Raw genomic sequence first — 21703 nt, 5'->3', positions numbered from 1 at the left:
GGGACAGCGCGCTCCTAACCCCAGTTTAAGGGCATGGGAGCCCCGGGGCAGAGCAACCCCAGGGCAGTCCTTTCCGGCAGCCTCCTTATTCAAGCGTGGCAAGTACCATACGGGGACGCCGGGGTCTCGAGGGCTCTCGTGCCCCCCACTGAACCACCAGAGTGGCCCGGCGGAGCGCTGTCGGGGGAGCGACCACACCCCCAAGTCACTACACAGGCCAGCCTAAGGGACGATGGGGACCCAGGCGCCGGGCAGGGCCGGGCGGGGTGGTGGGGAAGGGGCGGGTGGGGCGCAGAGCCTGCCGAGCGCGGGGCGGGGCGCGCCGGGCACCTCCCCGCGCGAGGAAGTCCCTGCCCCGCGCTTTGGGGAAGTGCGGCCCAGGCGCGTGCGCACACCACCCAGCGCCCTGTCCCCGGCGATCCGGCCGGACTTCGGAGCGCGGACCCCGCGCGCGGCGGCGCGAGCAGCTCGAGAACGCGGCCGGTGAGTGCGCGCGCGGCGCCGAGGACCGCGGCCCTGCCCCTCCCGGCCCGGGGCCGTGCGGGGCGGGAGCCTCCGGAGCAGGCTCCGGGTTCCGCACCCCAAGAACTCCCGCCGCGGGGTCCACGTGGACCCTGGGCCGCCGCGGGACTGGAGTCTGTCCCTCTCCGGCGCGTGGGGGAGGGAGCGCTGCAACCGGGTTCCCCTTTTCTGCAGCTCAGAGCCTGGGGAAGTGATTGCTCAAAGCGGGGGGGCCGGAAGAACTCAGGTTTCCGCGTCTCCCGCCCCCCTCAGCCTGGTGGGGAGGGGCCGAAGCGGGACACCCTGTCCGCCCCCGCTCCGTTGGATCTGGCAGCCTCTCAGCCCCGCGAGTCGCAGGGAAGGCGCTGCGACCCCCACCCCTGCCGATTGGCCCCGGCGCTGGCCTCCCTGCAGAACGCCGCAGGAGAACCTCCTGCCGTCTGACTTGAGTCCCTGCTGCTGCAGTGCACGCCCCTTCGGCAGCCAGGGTGGGGCCCCGACCGAACCTGGCCCCTCCCGCCCCCACCTCGCCTTTGGGTCGCTGGTGAGTGGGGCGAGTTCCTTGAGGTAGGGGTGGGGGTATCAGAGACAGGAGGAAGGGTCCCGGCAAAAGGTGGCAGGCTCCTTCCTCCAGGCCAAAACCTAACCGGCAGAAAGAGGGAGAAAGAAATGAACCCCCCCCCCCCCCCAGTCATTGCAAAGGTGGGCTGGGGGTGAGGGTCACCGAGGTCAGGAAAATCGGCCTGCCTTGGAGGAGCGGGAGGAGCCAGGCTGGGGCTCCGTCACCAGCCAGATTGTAGGGAGGGGGCCAGACAGGAAAGGTACTGAGTAGGACCAGGAGGGAAGGGAGCCGCTCTGTCAACCCCCCCGCCAAAGGTTATGGCATTTTTTTCTGGGATTGTCACATTTTCTCAGTCTTTTTTTGGACTGGGCAGGCTTGGGGACGTTCTTTTGCCTTCTGTGGAGCAGAGCAGCAGCCACTCCCCAGAGAGCCTCTGTCCCCAGGGGCTAGACTTTCAGCCTGTCCAGCCTCTTTCATCCCAGACTAGGGGGTGGCAAAGCTTGGATGGGCTGGGGAAGGGGAAGGAGCCCCTTCCCAATGCAGGAATGAGGAGTAGGAACCCCAGTTCAGACCCTGTACCGGCCCAGGAGAGAGCGGTTGCCCTGGGGGCGCAGGTGGCCCCGGACAGGCTGAAAACGGTATGGGGAGCCAGGTCCAGGGATGGTGACCAGACCCAGGGCCTGCAACCTGGACACCAGGGACTGCCCCCCCCCCGCCCCGCCCCAAACTTGGATATCAGCGTCTGGGCCCTGCACCCTCAGTCAGGTCCCCTCCAATCCAGAGCTGCACCAGAGATGGCAGCCACGGTGGGTACAGTCTTCAGGTGCCAGGGGGTGTGGGGCAGGACTGGGTCCCTGCCCCCACGCACAGTGGGTGGGGGTGCAAAGGAGGAAGAGCAGCCAGGCTCTGCCTGGAGAAGTCACAGCAGTCTGGGGCACAGCTACTAGACCTCAGAGGTTGCCACACCCCTTCCTTTCCCTAGAAACTTGACCCCTGAGGGAAAGGCTGCGGGCTGCTACTTCCCCGGCTGCCTGTTGGGAGCCCGTGGGACCAAGTTTGGGGCTCCCTCCATGATTTCAAGGTGAGGGGGCTGAGGTCCTTGGGGACCCTGCGCCTTTCCCTCACATTTGGGTCAGGACAGGGGTCCCTGAATGCCCAGGCCCTGGAGGCAGGGTTGCTCTGAGTGTGACTAACTCCAGTGCTGTCACCTGAGCACCATTCACACGGGGTCCTGGCCTAGGACCTGGCCAGACCCAGCATGGCACCGGCTGCAGGCGCGGCCTGGCACCCGCCCTCCTCACCACGGAGACCCCCAAGCCAGCATGGACCAGAAAGGATTAAGAGGCCCCCAGCTCAGGGATGAGAAAATAAAGTGAAACCAAGCTGTGAGCTTCCTGTTGCTGAGACAGGCAGTATGGGCTCCGTAAGGTGTGCATGGCATCCGCGCAGGGGGTCCCCAGGCCCTGTGGGACCTCACCTGGGCCGAGGCGGTGCAGGCCGGGGCGGGGGGGGGGGGGGGGGGGCGGTGCTGGTCAGAACTGCCTCCAGTGGGTTGATTGGCGGCCCTGCGTTGTCAATGCGGACTGAGGACCCGAGGTGGTCTTGCAGGGGGCACACAGTGGAGTGCGGTTACTGCTCACCCAGCACACCCCTCCAGCGCAGAAGGGGCGACGCAGACACTGAGAAGGGTGCACCTATCGCCTCCCCCCAGGCACCCCACAGCTCCCTACAGGGGAGCAGGACTCCCCCGCCCACTGCCACCCTGCTTCCCCTGCCTGGCGTCTGGCGTGGCGCGCCCGCCCTCTGGCGAGGGTGGGGAAGGGAGGCCGGGAGACCTGGGGTAAGTGGTCAGTCAGGAGTAGGGGCCACCAGGGACTGCATGTAGGGCCCAGGAGCGCTGGGTCCACGGGAGGCTCATGGCCCTCCTCACCCATGAGCCCCACTTCCCGCACCCTCAGGAAGTCCTGCTCCTTTTCCCACTCAAACCCCCCATGCTTCAAGCATAGCAGCCACCCAGCGAACGGGTCCAAGTGCTCTGGGGCTCACAGGCAGATCTGGACTCCTGGTGGCAAGCAACCCTGCCTGTGCAGTCCCCTCGCACCTGCAGGAAGCTCAGGATGGAGGGCGTTGGGGTGGGGGCTCTGAGTGTTTCAGTACCACCCCTGTGCACCCAACTGACAGCCCCAGACTCTCAGGGCCCCCAGCGTCCCTGGGAGGGGCCAGGAGCCGGAAACCAAGAAAGAGGAACCCAGACTTCCGGCTTCCCAGGGACCGAGCAGATGGGGGTGTCCCAGGACCTCCTGTGGATTTCTGGTCCGGGACCCTGTCTCGCCAACACATACCATCCAGAGGCCCTGGTGTAGGCTTTGGTGGGGGTGCAGGCACCCTCAGGACCCCTCTGGGGTGGGGCAGTCAGGGCCTGCGGTCTTAGGTCCTCTGGAAACCTTCGCCTCTCTCCTTAGACTCCCAGGCTGTGGTGAGGGTTCCGAGTCGGCACCACGGAGCCCAGGCGACCACCTCCACCCACCCATGCCCACCGCGCATGAGGCTGACAAGCAGGTGCGCCACCTCCACCCCTGCCTCTGCCCCCTGGGGTGCAACAAGGAACTGAGGGCCCCTCCAGCACCTGGGAGACCGGAAGGGTTCTGCCCTTGGGAGCATGGCCGCCAGCAGGCAGCCCGCAGGGAGAGGTGGGTGGGCCCACAGTTCAGCTGCAGCTGAGGTGCCCATCTTCCCCAGCACGCAGGGCCAGAGGAGGCAGAGCAGCCCCCCTCCATGTCCAGTCATGACGCGGTGCCCCCGGCCGCACCCCGCCGCAACCCCTGCTGCCTGTGCTGGTGTTGCTGCTGCAGCTGTTCCTGGTATGTGGGGGCGGGGGCGGGGGGCTGAGCAGGCCTGGGTCCAGGATCCTGCTCCTTGACCCTCGGGTGGCCTTCTGCCACCCACAGCACCTATCCAGGGGCTAGGGGGCTCTAGTGACTGGTGGCCAGTGCCCAGACTGTGCCCGTCCATCCCTTCACTCAGCACAGGCTTACTGACTCCTCTTAGAGCTGACCCCCACGGGCCCTGGGGACCCTACTGTCGGGTGGAGGGGCGCAGGACAGAGACCTGGCCCGGGGACAATGGGGACGAGCCTCCAGAGCAGGGTGCTGGAGCGGGTGTGGGGCCCGCAGGGGGTCCCAGGGTTTTCTAAGCATCTGGGAAGCTGTTAAAAGAGTTTTTATGCCTTTCAGAGGTCTGGACTGCACTGTGGGGACCCAAAGGTGACCCATGAGTACCCGAGGCTGAGCCCAGACCTGAGATGGGAGAGGGGTGACCTGGAGGTGGGAGAACGTGAAGAGTTAGAGCTCACCAAGTTTTGCTTTGGGGGCCAGGGCAGGATTTGGGCTCAGGTGGCCGGCAGTAGGTGCTGAGTTCCAGAAGGACACACGGGTGTGAGGTGGTCCTGGAGAGGCTTGTTTGCAGGTGTGGGTTTGGGAGCCAGCCTGACACAGTGTCCCAGGCCAACAGAGGAAAGACAAGTCCCTAGAAAGAATATGGAGTTGGCCTCTCAGGCTGGGGGCTCTCCCACTCTGTCCGTGGGGCATCTGGGGGAATGGGCGCAGGGCCAGGCAGGGGGTGCACCAGCGGCCCGTGGAAGAGCCCAAGGCCAGAAGACAGTAGAGGTCCTCGGTCAAATGCAGCTGATGCAGCCTGGGCCCTGGGGCTGGGACAGAAGGAAAAGAAGGAGCAGATCCCAGGCTGGGCCACCACCTGCAGTGCTGGGAGTCCCAGGCCTCGTGTCCACACGTGTGCTAAGCATCCTGTGTCCACACGTGGGCCTGTGTGTCTGCCATCAGGAGTGAAGAACGGCGGCGAGCATGGCAGGTCTCCGGGGAGAGCAAGCTGCAACCCCTCCCCAGCTGCGAAGCCTGGTGAGTCTGGGGCCTGGTGGACCCATGGGTGGGGGTGCAGTGGCGGGCACGTGCCTGACCCGTGGTGGTGCCCCAGCAGCACGCCGCCAAGCCTGGAGGAGGTGCAGAGCTGGGCGCAGTCCTTCGACAAGCTGATGCACAGCCCCACGGGGCGCAGCGCCTTCCGGGCGTTCCTGCGCACGGAGTACAGTGAGGAGAACATGCTCTTCTGGCTGGCCTGTGAGGAGCTCAAGGCCGAGGCCAACCAGCACGTGGTAGACGAGAAGGCGCGGCTCATCTACGAGGACTACGTGTCCATCCTGTCGCCCAAGGAGGTGAGCCTGGACTCCCGCGTTCGGGAGGGCATCAACAAGAAGATGCAAGAGCCGTCTGCGCACACATTTGACGACGCGCAGCTGCAGATCTATACGCTCATGCACCGGGACTCCTACCCCCGCTTCCTCAGCTCCCCTGCCTACCGGGCCCTGCTGCTGCAGGCCGGTCCCCTGGCCTCCCACGGGGAGGCCTAGGCTGCCCCCCTCTGGGCAGATTCAGGTCACCTTCCCCACATGTGGCAGCTGGTGTTAGGCACACTGGACCCAGCACCCTGGGGCCGTCCCAGATGGGAGCTACAGGTGCAGGGGCGGCCAGGAGCCCTCCCCACCCTGGGGACCTAGTGCCCCGAGGTCCGGCGAACAGGCAGGTATGCTGGCTGGCCGAGGGTGCCTGCCTGGTGAGAGGAGGACTCTCCAGGAGGCAGCCTGGATCCACCCATCTCCCCAGACAGCCAGGGGCCTTTGCTGGAGAACAGGACCTCTCTACCCTCCAGTTTGGGGACATGGCAAGACCCTCCAACTTGAGCTGTCGCCACCGGAATCAGCCCCAGAGCCTCCTAACCAGGCTTCGGCGACAGGACCCAGTTTTTCTCTTCAATGTTCATTAACTTGAAACCTGGAAACATGTCCTCACTGTATTTTATCAAAAAAAAAAAAAAAAAGTTTTCATACTTCTCTCTATTGCTCCTCCCCCCAAAATATGGTGTCTTATCAAAGATATTTTTAAAGCAGACGTCTCCTCTCTTTGCACATGGGGAGCAGCCGGGCTCTGAGGAGACCTGCCTCACCCCCACCTCCCCCCAGAAGGGCCCTACACAGGTGAAGGTAGCAGGACAGGGCAGGTATGGCCCCTCAGCACCTTGCCAAGGCTGGTGGTGTCATGAGAAGCACCGCCTGGAATGTGTCCTAGGTCATCCCCAGAGACTGGCTGAATGGGGCAGGACATGTAGGGGTGACCTCCCTGAGGGTCCCTGGTGCCAGGCACTGTTCCCTCCACTGTGTCTCGGGCCCCACAAGGCATGTGCTGGCCACCACGACCCCTGAGTTTCCGGGACACAAAGCGATTCAACACCGCGAGGCAGTCGGGGTCCAGCGCCACCCTTCTGCCTCCAGAGCAGCAGGAGGGTGAGGCCCACCAGCAGAAAGGGCCGTGGGACCCAGGCCTAGCCCTGGGCCCTGAGCACCAGTGCCTGGGGAAGGTGACCGGGGGCCTGTGTGCTGAAGGCCCCCTCCTATCCAATACCTCCAGCAAGCCCCACCAAGGCCACACCCAAATGTCACCTGACCCCAGGAAGGAGGGTTGTCCCCAGCAGCAGGGGCGACCCAGCTTGCAGCCCAAGCCTGTGCATGGCCCACCAGGACCAAAGGCCAAGGACAGCACAGTGGCAAAAGAACCATTTAATACTTTGGGGAAAGGGAGAGAGGTGCGCTGCAGGTGGGGCCGGGCGTGCCGCCTCCTGGGGGCGGCCAACAGGGCACAAAGCAGGTCTCCGGAGAAGCTGTGTCTGTCAACAGGAAGCAAGAAGGGCGACGGCCACCGCTGGCCACCGCTGCAGGCGTGTGCGCGAGGGCTCAGCAAAACTGCAGGGAACGGGGTGGGGGTGGGGGGGGGACACACACAGACATCTGTCCACTCAGCATTACTGACTGCACAGGGCAGGGGGCCAGGGAAGGGTCTCCACCACCCTCCCCAGAGCTCCCAGGGGGCTGGCCAGGCAGGGCTGTTCCCCAGTTCATACCACACAGACCCCACACAGGCTGGTGACACCCAACCCCAGAGCAGGGGCCTGGGCTTGCCCACCCACCTTCCAGCGGTTCCCACACTCGTTGCAGACGACAAAGGTTGTCATTGGCTCATCAGAGCTGCGGGTCTGCACCTGCAGGGGGACATGGGGGGTTGGGGGGCCCCAGGAGCTATCAGGTGGAGCAGGAGGCCCAGGCCACAGGTCTTCCTAGAGTCCGAACCCGGAGGCCGCACATGCTGGCCTCACAGCCCTGGAGCCCCCATGAGTGACCAGTGCTGAGGCGGCCCCAGTGGCCCTGGGCCCTGCCATCACCTGGGGTCCACAGCAGCATTACAGCCCCCACCACCACCTTGCTGGTCGTAACTGTCCTGGGGGCCCCTCCACGCTGGGCTGGGCAGCTCCCCCAACTCAGTGTCCACAGCAAGCGGGACACGCTCCCTGAGACGCTGCTTATTGGGGACCAGGGTCCTGGGCAAGGGGGAAGGCCCCAAAGGCGACCATCACTCCCTGGCTGGGGCCCCAGCGCTGGCTGGCTCTAGTCACGCCGTGTCCAGGCTTGGGGGCTGTGGATGTGCCCGCAGGGCCCGGCCGAGGGCATGGGGCCAACAGGGAGGCGGCCGCACACCTGCGTGTAGGTGCAGTTCTTCTTCCGGCACTTGCCGCAGGTGAACAGGTCCGTCTGCGTGCCGCCCGTGCGGGCCATCTGGTGCTCTCGGATGGCCTCCTTGGTCATGGCCTTGCGGATCTCCTTCAGCTCGTCGCTGGCCATCTCCTGCGGGAGGGGCGCTCAGCGCAGCTCGGTGGGCGGCCGCACCCCCCCGCCCGGCAGGGACTCACCTCTGACGTCATCACGGCGATCTGCTGCGGGGTGATGGTGCCGCACAGCACGTTCCGCCGCAGGTCCGGGTTCTTGGCGTCCTTGAGGTTGGAGATGCGGCTCCGGATGCGGTTCTTGTACTTCATGTCCGTGTTCCCCACGTCGCGGAAGATGCGTGCAAGCGCTTAAGGACCCGTTGGTTGTGGTGGAGCTGGGCCCGCCACCCACCCACCAGCCAGCGAAGGGCTCCCCGTGGGGGCTGCGAGGGGGGCGGGGAAGAGGAGCCCCGCCCCTCGGGGTCAGTCTGCCCACCCAGGCCTGGCAGCAAGTAGAAGGGCTGCTGGGACCAGTCCAGGCTCAAGGGCCCCGGGCGCCAGGCCCCAGCAGCAGGCTCGGGGGTGAGCGCACCACACAGCCCCACAACCGCGCAAGGCGCCAGGGCAATGGCCACCAGGGGGAGCTGGGCCCGGCTGACCTGGCGACCTGCCCGCCTGAGCCCCGCCTTGAAGCACAAAGGATATAGTCCTCAATCTGGGCCGACAGGCGCTCGCAGTCTGCACTGATGGCCTTGTGGTCACCTGTAAGGAGCCGCCCTGACCAGCCGCCCGCTGACGCCGCCCACCACCTCTCAGCCCCCCACTCTGGGGTGGCAGCAGTGGGTTGGGGACAGAGCTGCCCCTTGGGCACTCACTATCTGTCTGCAGGGCGGCCGTCAGCATCTCCCGGCACTTGTTACGCACAGCATCGCAGGTGATGGGAACTGGGGGGAATGTGGTCATCCTCGGGGTTGACAGCATCCTGGGCAGCTCTGGCCTCTTGCGGCTGGAGAGAGACAGGCCCACTTGGGTCATGTGAACCTGAGACTCCTGTCCACACAAAAGCCAGCATCACAGCCAATCTCCCCTAGATCCTCTCTGCTCCACCCTGAGAGTGGCTGACGACCCCGTGCACCTGCAGTCCCCCCCAGCCCCGACTGGGGCACAATGGGGACAGCATCACCCTCGGGGAGGCCCAGATCAAGGGGCCACACCACCCAATACCAGCTGCCAGGTCGGGGAGAGGCAGGTGGGGCTGGGAATCAGTTGCCCAAGACCAGGTCCGCCCACCAGCATGGCTGCCGCCGACAGGGCTGGGTGCCCCCACCAGCCCTCCCCTCATGCCCCTGTGACCCCAAGGGAGGGAGGAAGAGGCCGGCAGCAGTGATGCCAGTTCAGGGGTGTGCGACCCGTGCTGCCACCGAGAACCAGACTGAGGGCTCCCACGGGCCGCTGACTTGCAGCAGCTCTACCGTCCGACACAGCCTCGCCCCTCTGATGGTGAGGGCTGCAGTGTCCAGAGCAGCATTGGACAGTCCCCTCCAAGGGACGAACAGGGCTCATGTTCATGAGGGCCCAGAAATCAGCACCCTCATGCTGAGGAAGTAGGTCCCGAGAGGTGGAGGGTGTGCACCTGCCTTCCAGGTGCGCTACCTGGTATCCTTGGCCTCGGTGCCCTCCTTCGAGGACGTGGGCAGAGGCCCGCCCCTCCTCCGCTCCCTGGCTTTGGCGTCTGAAGCATCTGCAGGTGCCCAGAAGGAAGGGGGGTGGCTGGCTAGGGGAAGGCAGACCCAGAGGGCAGGGCCAGGCCAGGGAGGGGAGCAGATCACCACCACAGCACAGCCTGCCAGTCCCCAACCCTGCCCCCTACCCAGATCCTGGTGCTGAGCCTTCCTGCCAACAGCCAACCCGGCCCTCTACTGCCCAGACTCAGAGGGACAGCCCCCACAACCCTCCCGTACACGCCTCCCCTCTCACACAGGCTGCCTGTGGGCCTTTCAGGGATCCACCCCACTGCCCGTCCTGCCGGAGAGGCCTGCCACCCACTGAGAGTGACCCCTGTGCACAAACATACACTTCCCCAGGGACGTCCCCACAGGTGAAGTGTTTGAACTCAGACAAAGGCGGTAACTGCAGGGAGGCAGGACACAGCCACTCGCCAGCTGGACCTCAGGCACCACCATGAGCTGCTGCCACTGAGCACATCCCCCCCAGTCTTCTGAGACCCCAGCTTGCACTGGGAGCCTCCCCACCCGCCATTAAAATAAGACACGTGTCCAGCATGGGGCCCTGTGGCCACGCAGGACTGGAGGGAGGCCCAGGACATGCGTCAGTGCTCAGCAGGGTTTGGACAGAGCAAGGCTGGAAGGCGGCTCAGGGTACAGAGGTGGGCGCCTGCCATCCCCAGGGAGAGGCTGCCTGTCCCTCTGTATGGCAATGGTCCCCTCCTCTCCGCCCCCTTCCTCCCTCCTGGTCCTCTCCCCTCCTTTCTCCAGCCCTTCTCCCCCACTGGGGGCGACTCCCTGCCCTCCTGCTGCCCTGACAAACCCACCCTCAGCTCCACAGAGAAGTCCCGGCGTCCAGGACCCAGGGCAGGTTTGTCACACGCCCAACCCCAGTGAGCCTGCCTCAGGGACAGCCAGCACCAGCACCAGCACCAGCACCAGCAAGGGGCCCCTCGCCCCAGCGCACGGCCCAGGCTGCCCACCGCGCACCCAGGAGCTTCTTCCAGGACTTGATGAGCGACTTGGCCAATGCGATGACCTCCTCATCAGAGCTCTGCTTCCGCAGGGCGTTGACAGACATGCCGACCCGGGTGGACTGCAAGGCAAGTGTCCGGGCTAGGGGCAGCAGTCAGACGCTCCTCATAGACCTCTGAAGACTCAGCAAGGGAAGGGCTACACTCTTCCAGAAGGCTATTGCCCCATTTGGGACCTCGGAGCCTCAGAGGCGAGGGACAGGGTGGGTCACCTTAGGATACCCCTCCCCACCTCAGAACAGCAGTAAAAGGCAGGGACGGTCTCATCAGGGAGGGTATTTGTGTGACCCAAGGACGGGCAGGGTCAGAGAGCCCTGCTAGGTGCCCAGGAGCTGTCCCTGAAGCTATCCCGGGCAGGGGACACACGGGGCCTACCTGGAGCAGGTGCAGAGTGACCGGCATGGCCTTCAGCTCCCGCAGCAGGTCTATGGCTCCCTCCTAGGAGAAGGGAGTATCTTCGTGAACAACTTTGAGATCTCGGTGGACAAGCCATTCTCCAACACACAAAGGTGTGGGGATACGAGGCAGGGACAACTGGGAGGCCCACCTGGGGTCAGACACCCAGGGAAGGGGGGGTGAGAAGTGGCTGTGCACTCAGCCCCAGCACAGCAGGTCATGTGACTTCTCAGCTGGCATAGGCCACTAACCGAGCGGCATGATGGGAAATGCCACAGCCAGGCGAAGGTGTGGCCCCAGGGTTCCCACTCCCCTGTGTGGTCCCTTGTCCAGGTGGATCGGGCAGCCTCCTCCAATAGTGACCCACCCACCAGCAGAGAGGGGCTGACCCAAGACCAGTCAGTGTCCCCTGCTGAGGCCAAATCCTCAGGGCACGTCCACTACACCCTCACTCAGCACTTACAATATCCGCGCCCCCCCCCCCAATCTCTCACAGACCCACCCCTTGGCCAGCTACCACCCTCACCTGGACTATTGCACAGACTCCTGGCCTTCTTTCTCTGCCCCAACTGCCACCCATCTGTTTCCTCAAAGCCCTCACTGCTCGGTGTGCAAGCTGCTGACCCCAGGACCTTCACCCCTGCTCCAGCTGCTAAGGGCACATCTCTCGCAGGAGGTCCAGGCTTCTGCCTGCCCTCCCTCCCAAGCTTTGTTTAGAGGACACCTTCTCAGCACCCATCCTCTGCCCCGCCTCTCCTCCACAGATGCCTCTCTTTCTAACACATGGATGTTTCCTTGCAAGGGTGTCTCTCCCATGACAAAGGGGCAGAGATGACTCCACCCAGCCACCCAAGGCTGTGAGAGCCTCAGAGGTCCTGCAGCCCAGGTGGTGGTGGGCTTGCCCTGCCCCCACCACCAATCTGGGTGGCATCTCCGCTCAAGCTCCAGCCCTGGGGTGATCTCAGAGGGGACAGATGGTCGCCAGAACCAAGGGCACAGTGCCGCTCCCTGGTCATCTTCCCTGAGACGGGACCCCCAGGCCAGCTTTCTGGGGCTCTAGACCAGAGAGGCGTGAACACAATTTCTGACTTCCCAAGCATGGCCCCCAACTCTGAGGGGCCTCGCGGTCACCGGGACCTCCGGGAGCCTCTGCCAGCTCTCACGCCCACTCCAAGCACCTGAACCCCAGCCAGAGGTTTGCCCTCAACAGTTGCTCCCCTCCTCACTCTCCCCTGGGGCTTGGGGGTGCCTCCACCTGCACAACTCCCCCAGTGCTGCCTGGCCCCACCCAGGCCTCCACGGGTTCCAGAACCCATCTCTGTCCTCGCCTAGAGGGTGTTCATTGTTTGTTCTGTCTTCTGCACGGGGCGGGGGGGGGGGGTCTTCTTTCTCTGGTCACCTCTGGAAAAAGCTGCAGACCGTGCCCACACCCCTGCTCGGTGCGGCCCACGCCTCCCAGGGGCTGCTTGCCTGGGTGATGGTGGGTGCCAGCCCCTTCCCCTGAGCCCGGGCCAGCAGGGACCCACATTCAACCCTGCTCACCTCAAAACGCACCCTAAACTGCCAGCGCCGGCGAGACCAGCACCGGGCCTCCCCTGCGCCCGCGCCCACCGCCCGGCCCGGCCGCAACGAGGTCGCACAGGCTGCCACGGCCCCCGCGCTGCGCCGGGTTGGAACTGGCACCCCACCCGGCAGCCCCTCTCCGCGACGCGGCCCTGCCCTCCCGGGCCTGCTAAGGCCCTTGCCGGAGGCTCTCACTGTCTCCCCCGTTCCCCAGCGGCTGCGGGCCGAGTCCTGGCCAAGGAAGGGGAAGCCTTTATTAGGGAAACCTGGTTCTTGTGGGGCGTGGACGGAGCAGGGAAGGCCTGTGGCCGCCCGCGAACGGGCACGGGGAGCGCCGCAGCCCAGGCCCCGCGGGGACGCCCGGGGACAGCGGCGACCACACAGTCCACACTCCCACCGGCCCGGACCCGGCGCGGGGCCAGGGCGAGGGCGGGGTCGGCTGCGGGATGCCCCGGCAGGGCGGGGCCGGGGCCGGGCTGCGCGGGACAGCGGGGGTCCCCGCCTGCGGTTGGGTCTGACTCCAGAGCGGTGGCTTCGGGACGAGGTCCAGGCCCGATCGCGGCCTCCGCCTCGGGTGCGGGGGTGATGGGCACGGCTGGCCCGGGACAGGGGTCTCGGCCACCGGAGGAGTCTCGTCTTGCCCCTCGGGCGCTCTCCCCGGCCCTGACGGGGGCTCGGCGGGCTCGGCGGGGGCTCGGCGGGGCGAGGGCCCCGGGGTCCTGGCGGCCCGCGCCCCTCACCGCGCTCTTCTTGGTCACCATCTTGTCCAGCCTCCGGGCGATGCGCGCAATCTCCTCCTCCTTGCCCATCACTGCCTCAGGGGCAGCGCCCCCAGCGCCCACCGCGCCAGCCTCAGGCTCCCGGCCCCTACGCCGGCCTTGGAGGTAGCCACCTTCCGCGCCCGTCGCAGCCGACGCAGCCCTGCAGCTGAGAGAGACCCTCTGTTCAAACCCTCGGCCCCCGCGCCCGCCGCGCTGCATCCTGGGACGCGTAGTTCTGGTGCCCGGCCGCCTCGCGCAAGCTCTCCCGCTCTGGACCACAACTCCCAGAAACCTTGCGGCCGCGCACAGTTTCTTGGGAATTGTAGTCCTGGCGCGGGCCGTTGCCGGAGACCTGCGGAGCCGAAGGACTCGCAGTCCCAGAAGCCCCATAGCGGCCCAGTTAGCCGGTCGGTGGAAGGCGATGCGTTGGCGCTTGGGTCTAGGACGTGCGTTGCTACTGCGGCTTAGACCCCGGGACGTCATTCTGGATACTCCGCCCTGGAGCAGCCGGTGCGGGGGGTGGGGGAGCAACTACACGGGGTCAGCAACGGCACCTTAGAGTCCTTTCCCTCGTCCACCTCCCTTGAGCCCTCCTCTTCCACTCTCGTCGTCGGGGGGCAGCTGGGCCCTGACTCCCGCGCCCTAGAGCGCGCCCTTTGCGCTCTGCTCCGGATGCTGGCCTCCTTGTCCTCTTACGGAGCGCCTGCAGGTGGGAGGGAGTGGTAGCCAGATGCGGAGTCTGGGAGAGGCCGGGGCTGGGTCAGCAAGGCGCCAAGGGAGCCTGCCCCCGCAGTCAGCCACCGGGCGCGCATCCCGGGCTGTCACTTCAGTGAGTCACTGGCCACTCGGTGCCTCCATCTCGCAGTCTGCAGTGGGTTGTCGCCACTGTCTACCTCACAGTGCTGCTATCGGGATGACGTAAGCCGATTTGCATCGGACACTGAGGCCAGGGCTCAGGACAGAGCATCATCAGTTAACGACATCGCCCTTGCTGCGGAGGTCCCTGGGAAGGGCCAGGCTGTACCGAGTTGAAGGGATGGCCTGGCCCAGGGAGGGTCAGCATCTCCACCAGATATCTACCAACTCCTCAGTGATGCAGAAGCTGGGTGGTTGCTGCAGAAGGCACAATTTGGGGGGAGGGTAGAGGCCAGGGGGCTGACATTTTGAGTGTCGTGGGTCCCACAGTCACTGAAATTCAAGCCAAGGAGACTGTGAGGCCAGATGACAGATGGAATGCCCAGATGGCCTGAGCTGACCATGCCTTGGGCCCTCAGTGGCATTCCTTAGATATGATGAGCTTCCCAGCAGCCACAGTGAAAAGGGAAACAGGTCATGAGATTCCTTAGTAATTGTAAGGAACAAGCATGGACTCCCTCACAGGGAGCAAAAGTTTTCCAGGCAGAGGCCTGTAACAGGTGAACGCAGCACATCCAGTTTACAGACCGGCTCTGATTCTGCCCCTCACCATGAGCCTGGGCCATAGCTCTGAGCCCAGCCCTTTCAAGCAGGCCCTTGAGGCCAGAATCTCCTGGTCAGAGAGTGTGCAGCCTCTGGGGGTCCAGCAACACCAGGGACACTGGGGAGGCTGGGAACACACACCTTTCAACCCTTCTCAACAGATGACAACTGGCCAGAACAAGTTGCGAGCCAGGGTCCTGTAAAAGAGAAACCAGCCGGAACCCCGGAGAACTGAGTCCTGGAGATCAGGCTGCGAGGACTTCAAAGCTGGATTCGAGGACTGCTCAGAGGGAATGCCCTCCCCCTTGGACTGGCACCCCTTCCTAGCACCACAACTAGGGAGCCAACAAAGGTCAGAGCACAGGGGAGGGCGGTCAGCCCACGCGGTCAGCCTGGAGCCGCCCTCTGTACCCTCTGCAGCAGAGAGATGTGTGTCCAAGAGCCCTCAGAACAGCTGCAGGTCCCTAACAGTAGTCAAATGGAGAGGACCAGGAGAGGCCACTCAGAAGCCTCACCTGAGCAGTCAAGAAGGGTTCGTCCCAGACGGCCAACTTCGGCCTGGGCCTCCACGCACAGCCCCTTGGAGCAGGTTGCTGCCAAGGAGCAGCCCCAAGACCAGTCCCCATCTGCTCTCTCCACGGGACAGGGCGGATAAGCACAAAGTGCTGGGGAAGGGGGCAGGCACGCAGGTACCCGTGAGAACCAGCCTGAAGACTCTCCCTGGGTAGACTGCCCCTGGTGAGCGGAGGTCTCCCACCATCCTGTGCAAGGGGCTTTGCATAAGGGACGATTCTAAGTGTGTGGCTGAGTTGAGCGTTTTCAGCCACAAAGACATGCTAGCACAGTTGCACTCAAGCATGATGAAGGAGCTGGTTAAGAACGAAGACCCTGCTTTGGTACCCCAGAGATGGGGCCCTGGGGTCTTTGTCTTCTGTCTGCACGTGACAGAGGCATAGGCCCCCAGCTAGCTGCGGTGCATGCTGAGCAGGGGGCACCCGGAGAGGGCTGGGGGCTGCATTCCAAGGTACAGAGGGTGTCCCAGGACTGGGAGGTGGGTGATGCTCTGGAGCTCCTATGACCTTATCTAGCTGCTGGGAGGGCAGAGGGGGTCACAGTAGAGGGGCGTGGAGGTGCAAGAGATGGCAGCTCTGGGATCTGAGGAGGTGACTGGAGGGGTGGGAGGAAGAATAGGACATGGTCTCAACTTGGGGTCCAGGACCAACCCCTTGTCAGAAAAGCCACATCATCTCCACTGATCTGCAGCAGAAGTGACATTTCCTGGTTGTGGATGGAGCCGTGAACCGCATCTCGCAGCAGGGCGGGTGCTCGAGGCTGCTGGGAACTGCAGGGACGGTGGAGCCCCTCTGTTTCCATGTCACATGTTTCAGAAAATGCTCTGATAACAGCTTGCGTGGCACTGGTCTCCTTTGCCACCCATGAACGTCAGTCTGTGCTCATAAGCAAGGGCGTGAGGGGAGGAGATGCTGTCACCTGCCCAGCCACCCTGACCCCCTCTCCTCCTCCATGGGGAGTCAGGTGGTTCCTGCCTCTTGGACTCCAGGGGGCAGAGGCCACAGGAACAGCTCGTAGGAGCCTGGCATGTCCTGGTGCATCTGCACTGAGGCCCACTGACACTGCAGACCAAAGGGACTAAGGTAGGAGGCAGGTGGCTTCCAAGATGGGGACCTGGGAGCCACTCCTACTGCAGGGGGAGCAGTGCAGCCCCAGGCAAGCTGGACAGGAGCCCAGAGTCCAGGTAGGGAGACCCTGCTTTGAGCAGCAGCCTCTAGGTGGCGGGAGTGAGCCATGGACCGGCCTGCGGGCCAGGCAGCTCCCCTCCCCTGGAGAGGTCCGGTCAGTCTGGCCATCACCAGGGTGGGACAGTGTTAGGTGTGGAGAGAAGGCCTTGCTCGTGGAGGCTGTAGGTGGACCCCCCTCCCTCACCAGGGCTCCAGCTGGAGTAGCACTGAACCAACCACAAAAATCCCAACCCCACATCTGAGAGAGAAGGCCTTATGAGTTCATGACCCCAGGAACCCTGCTCACCCCAACCCCTCGTGGACTTGTCCCGACCTTGGGAACCTCCTCCTCCGAGCTGCCTGTGCCCTCCGAGAGCGGCGCCCGGAGGGGAACGTCAGACCATGAGACTCTCCTTCCAGGGTTACAGGAACAACGCTGCCGCCTCAGGAGGTGCCCACCAGGGCTGAGTCCTCCCAGATCCAACCCCCCTTCCCGCCCCCGGCCTCATTCCAGGCTGGGTTTGGAGGCTGTGAGCCATGAAAATGTGGGTGTGTGGGGAGGAGGGGGCTCCTCATTATAGAGGTCTGTGGTGAAGAATCAGGATGGGGGGCAGCACACTCACCTCCAAGCCCTCTCCCACCTTTCCTTACTCCAGAAAGCCCTCTAGACCCTGCTGGCCCACCGCCAGGGGGCCTCTCTCAGGTCCCACGATGTCCCAAGGGACCCCCACCACAGAAGCCGCACCCCCTGGGGTTGCCCTCCTCACAGCTCCTCCCGCAGGGTCGTGTTCCCTCCTGGTCTTCCACACTCCACCCCTTCAGAGAGAGCGGGGTGGCCTCAGGAGCCCCACCCTGTCCGGGGGTCTCTGAGGGGACAGACACAGCTCTGACAGGGCTGTGGGGACACCCTGAGGGTCCACCCCACACAGGCCCGGGCACACCTTTGGCCCAGAGGCCTGCCCCTCCCCTCTCCTCAGTCCACGGAAACATCGGAAGTTCGGGCCATTTATTTTTCTATTTGTGTCCCCCACCCCCCACCAGTCCGAAGCCAGCCGTGACCCCAGTGGGTCGTATCTGCGCTTCCCTTCTGGCTGGGGCAGGGGCCTTGGTGGGAAGGCTGGAGCTGCTAGGCTCACACGCCCCCCTTTCTTCCCACAGCCCCAGGCAGCCTCCGAAGCCTGGGCCCCCTGCCGTCCTGCAGGCAGCTCTCTCCTGGCCTGGCACCCAGCTGTGCCTGCACCCTGTTCCTCAGACACCCTGGCCCACCATGGGGGCCACAGGTCCCCAGCACAGGGACTCGATGGGACTGAGACCCACCCTACTCCATCTAGGCCCCCTCACAGGCAAACTTCTGGGGTCAGGCAGAGCGGTGACCAGTGCTTTCGATCCAGCAGGAGTCTACTGTCTGAGCACCAGTGTGTCTTGGCCCCACCACCGCAGCCCCTCCCTGGGCCTCAGTCTCCCTGTCTGCAGTGTCTCTTGGAAAGTCCCCGGCAGGCCCCGCTCCCCCGCCCCCAGAGGCAGCACTCGTGGGGAGGCAGCGGCATCCCCCAGAGGCCAGTGGCCTGCTCCAGGCTGCTCCAACAATGTGCTTCCCCCACACAATTCCCAGAAACGCCGCCCTCCCGGCCCTGCCAGCCCGACAGCCTGGCGGCCACTCCACCTCCCCTCCCCAGGGGCCCCGGGCAGCTGCGGGTCAGGGGCTATGGGTGAAAGGAGGAGGTCAGCAAACCGCGGGGGTCCAGACACAGCGGCCCTGCCCTCCTAGAGACTCAGGAAACTCAAAGGGGATGCAGACTGGGGGGCTGAGGAGCCAGGCCTGGGGAGGGGGCCGTAGCCAGGTGCTGCTCTGGGTGCAGAGCCCTGCCAATTCACACCTGGCACTGCACAGGCCCATGTCCACACGGCACTGTGCTGAGGCTGTGGAGCTGCCAGGTGACACCCGCCTCTGCTCAAAGGCTTTCCAGATCACCAAGCCTCCCTCAGAGAAAAAAGCCAGCCCCTCTGGGGCCCCACACGGCCCCTCCCTGCTCCCCCCCTGCACCTGCCCCAGGGCATTTGCACTACTGGTCCCTATGTGTCAGCCAAGCTCCCCAGACATCCCCTGTCTTTCACGTATCCTTCAAAGAGTGGCCCGAGTCACCTCCTGCAAGACGGGCACCCCCGACACAGGCGCCCTCCCCGTTTGTGATGCCAAGTCCCAGAGCAGTGCCACAGCTTGGTGCCCGTGTTCTGACTCCTTTGTAGATTCGCTGAGCGTCTGTCCCTCAGCGTGGGGGCTCCCCACTGGCAGGGACTTGGCTCTGATTTGTTTGCCAAGTTTCATCCCCCAGGATGGGGCCTGCTGCACAGCAGGTGCTCAATGCACACAAATGAAGGGGTGGGTGAATGATGCCTGTCCTGTCCCCGAAAGAGAAGAGGTGGAGGGTACCCAAGAACACAGCCCCTCCCAGCCCATCTGACAGCCCCACCTGGTTGGGCCATCAAAGCCACAGCTGCAGGGCCTGCTGGGCCAGGGGCCACGTGGGGGCTCTACTTCTTCCCACAATTCCCAGGGCAGCTGAGGATTGTCACCAGCGCTGGACAGGAGAGTGTGGGGCCAGGCCAGCCCAGGGCAGGGCAATGACAGGGGGCATTGCATTCCTGGACCCCAGGATACCCAAGTGTGCCCACACAACGCCCCCATGCAGGGCACAGAGAGAGCCCCACCAAGAACCTCTTAGGGGAAGCAGGGTACAGCTTCTGTGGAACAGACACCCGCAGACGCAGACCCAGACCCAGGGCCCTGAGATCTGGATAAAGACAGGTGTACCAGAGGCTGCCTGTGCGCAGGCTGGGTGGCAGGGGTGTGGAGCCATGGCAAGAACGCCGGACGACTGGGCAGACAGAGTGTCTGGCGCCTGCTCAGCTGGGCTGGCCCTGGCTCGCTCCTCACTCTGCAGCCTTCCTTCCTGAGCTGGTGTTTCCTGGCTCCGCCCTACTGTTGCCACGGAAACCTAGAGCAGATTGATCCCCCAGCCTGGTTCCCATGAAGCCCCTGCTGAGTGGGGGTGAGGGGGTGGGGGGAGCACACAGCAGGCAGCAACACCCCAGGACGCACATAGACACACAAGGTCCCCAAGGGCTCAAACAGCTCAACACCCCGTCTTCCAGGGCAGCACCCCCTTACTCCAGGAACACCCACCACATGTGACCTCACCCCAACTGTCCACAGGTTGGCTGCCACCCTACAGTCTGCTGCCACTCACAGGCCTCCCCAAACACCTAGGACCTGTGGCCCCCACCCACTCAGTCCCACTGGTCCCGCAGCACTCAGGGCAGATCTGACACCCTGCACAGCAGCCCCCACTCTCAGCACACACCAAGGCACCCACAGGGGCAGCAACTCACCCTCTGCTCTCCCCACAGGCTCAGACTCTCAGGCAGCCCCACACCCCACGAGCACTCTGACCCCCAGTCCCACCACTACAGCTCTGCTCAGCTGCAGGCCCTGGGACTGGGAACCACACGCTGAGCCCAAACCAAGCCCACTGGAGAGTGGCCACCTGCGCCCTGTCCACCCCCTGTCCTTTCCCAGGACAGGCCCGCAGCACCTGGAAGCCTAGCACCCCAGGAATGAGCAGGAAGCCAGGCAGGCGCCCCAGTGTCCGCCAGAACCAGACCCATCGCTGGTGAGAGCCACACAGGCACACATGTGCCACCTGATTCTAGGCGGCCAGGTGGCCTGCCCAGAGGCTCTGTCCCTGAGGCGGAGACTGAGGCTGAGCTGCCTCACAGTCCTGGGGAGCAACCCCAAGGACCAGCATGGGAATGGGGGCCAGACTTGCATCTTGGTCTCAAGGACACAAGGCAGGATCTGAGCTGGGTGGTCTGGCTCCAAAATCGAAGTCTCAGGAGATCAGAAAGTCCCTGCCACCTGGACCTGTGTCCAGTGGGAACCCCACCTCCACCCTCCAGGAATGGGAGGGCCCAGCCCCACAGGCTCTGTAATTGGTCCCAGGCTCACGCTCCTGTGGGGCAGGGCTGGGCGGATGGGAGCCTGTGCGGTCCAGGCCCCGGGCAGCGCCTGGGAGGTCCGCCACCCCGGAGCTCATCTGAGCCCCCACCCAGAGCCACTAAAGGAGGTTACCCAGCATCCTTTGCAGGCTTCACCCAGAGGCTGGGGCGTCCAGTCCAGGCCAAGGGAGGAAACAGGCAGAGGGCAGAGAGAACAGTGTCCACGCGACCCCCGGGCCACACCCTTGCAGAGAAAGATTGCCCCCCATGCTACCTTTTGCCTGGGGAGGCAGGGGCTACAGACCAGGCCTTCCAAGGGTGGGAAGCAGCCAACCTGAGCCAGGCCACCCTGAGGCGGGTTCTGGAGGCATAGAAACATCCCCAAACTCATGACTCATCCACACTTAGGCTGGAGCTGGGACCACAGCTGGGTGGCCCAGGGATGTCTTGGGGACCCCTCCCTTGGTGGGTGTTGAGGGCCAGGACTGGGAACCATTCTAGGTCCTGGGCAGTCTCCCACACGAGAGCCCACCTCACCCCCAAACTCAGGCAGACAGACAGACACACACAGACCACACACAGATGCAAACACACATCTGATGTCCCTCCCCCAGCACAGCCGTCCACACCCACACCAGCCCTTGTGGAGCCCTGGGGAGTCCCCACTCCCATTGTTCTCCCATTTGGGCCTGAGCTAGTGGCAGGGCAGGCTGTCCAGACCCCTGCCAGGAAGCCCGACCCCAAAGAGGTAGGGGGCACCCGGGCTCTCCCCTTGCTCTGCCCCAGCCCCAGCCCCAGCCCCACGGAACAGGGCAGTCAAACACCTGAGCTGAACAGTTGGACCAAGAGGGAGGGTCACCGGCTGGCGCCAGGCGAGGCAGCCGGGGGGGTGGGGCACCGGGGAGGTGAGGTCATGCCGGACGCTGCCTGCACTGCCTTCGCAGCAGCTCAGACAACTCTGAGCTGTCAGGGTGGCAGAGGGCCAGGCAGGGTCCCTTCAGGAGCCAAAAACCCATCCCAGTCCAGGGGAGCAGGGGTCCCTACAGTGGAAGACCCTTCCTAAGCCCCAGTGACCATCACCGCAGGCTCGCTGCTGCCCAGGCTGAGCCAGGCCACATCCAGAAGGTTGTGGGTGGATCAGCCTCTGCCAAATGCTGTCCTGAGGGCCCACCCTTCAACCTGGAGTCTTCCCCTGCAGCTCCCCAACTTCCCACAGAGGCTCCTGGGGCCACCTGCTCACTGCTCAGAGGCCCCCTGGGAGAGGCCTGTGCCCCTACTCAACAGTGCCCTCCATCCTTGCTTGACTGCCACTGTGAACCAGTCTTCCCTGGGATCCAAAGAACCACCCCCTCCTGTGGCCTGA

General features: G+C 64.6%; 2 protein-coding genes across 6 annotated transcripts; one reads left to right on the top strand and one right to left on the bottom strand.

Annotated features, from left to right (window-relative positions):
• The first annotated feature begins 371 nt into the window (after positions 1–371).
• On the top strand, positions 372–6022 carry RGS19 (regulator of G protein signaling 19). 4 transcript variants are annotated; one of them, XM_090286696.1, is made up of 6 exons: positions 376–483; positions 775–1045; positions 3526–3622; positions 3803–3924; positions 4903–4977; positions 5057–6022. In XM_090286696.1, the coding sequence occupies exons 3-6, from the start codon at positions 3593–3595 to the stop codon at positions 5484–5486; spliced, it is 657 nt and encodes a 218-aa protein (XP_090142822.1). In that variant the 5' UTR covers positions 376–483; positions 775–1045; positions 3526–3592; the 3' UTR covers positions 5487–6022. The 4 variants fall into 4 exon arrangements, with proteins under 4 accessions (XP_090142823.1, XP_090142822.1, XP_090142821.1 ...); XM_090286697.1 differs by lacking the exon at positions 775–1045 and having other exon boundaries at positions 372–483; XM_090286695.1 differs by lacking the exons at positions 376–483; positions 775–1045 and adding an exon at positions 1808–2144.
• A 651-nt stretch (positions 6023–6673) lies between these two features.
• On the bottom strand, positions 6674–13377 carry TCEA2 (transcription elongation factor A2). 2 transcript variants are annotated; one of them, XM_090286691.1, is made up of 10 exons: positions 13127–13377; positions 10803–10865; positions 10384–10489; positions 9323–9410; positions 8545–8675; positions 8375–8431; positions 7874–8028; positions 7662–7808; positions 7097–7168; positions 6674–6872 (listed from the first exon to the last, which is right to left on the bottom strand). In XM_090286691.1, the coding sequence occupies exons 1-10, from the start codon at positions 13364–13366 to the stop codon at positions 6864–6866; spliced, it is 1068 nt and encodes a 355-aa protein (XP_090142817.1). In that variant the 5' UTR covers positions 13367–13377; the 3' UTR covers positions 6674–6863. The 2 variants fall into 2 exon arrangements, with proteins under 2 accessions (XP_090142817.1, XP_090142818.1); XM_090286692.1 differs by lacking the exon at positions 13127–13377 and adding an exon at positions 10975–11045.
• Positions 13378–21703: the final 8326 nt, after the last annotated feature.

This window comes from Furipterus horrens, unplaced genomic scaffold (genome assembly GCF_987537825.1).
Source record: "Furipterus horrens unplaced genomic scaffold, mFurHor1.1.pri manual_scaffold_8, whole genome shotgun sequence".
Classification (NCBI taxonomy): domain Eukaryota; kingdom Metazoa; phylum Chordata; class Mammalia; order Chiroptera; family Furipteridae; genus Furipterus; species Furipterus horrens.
The sequence above is the reverse complement of the archived record's forward strand: the minus strand, read 5'-3'. Positions and strand labels throughout refer to the sequence as shown.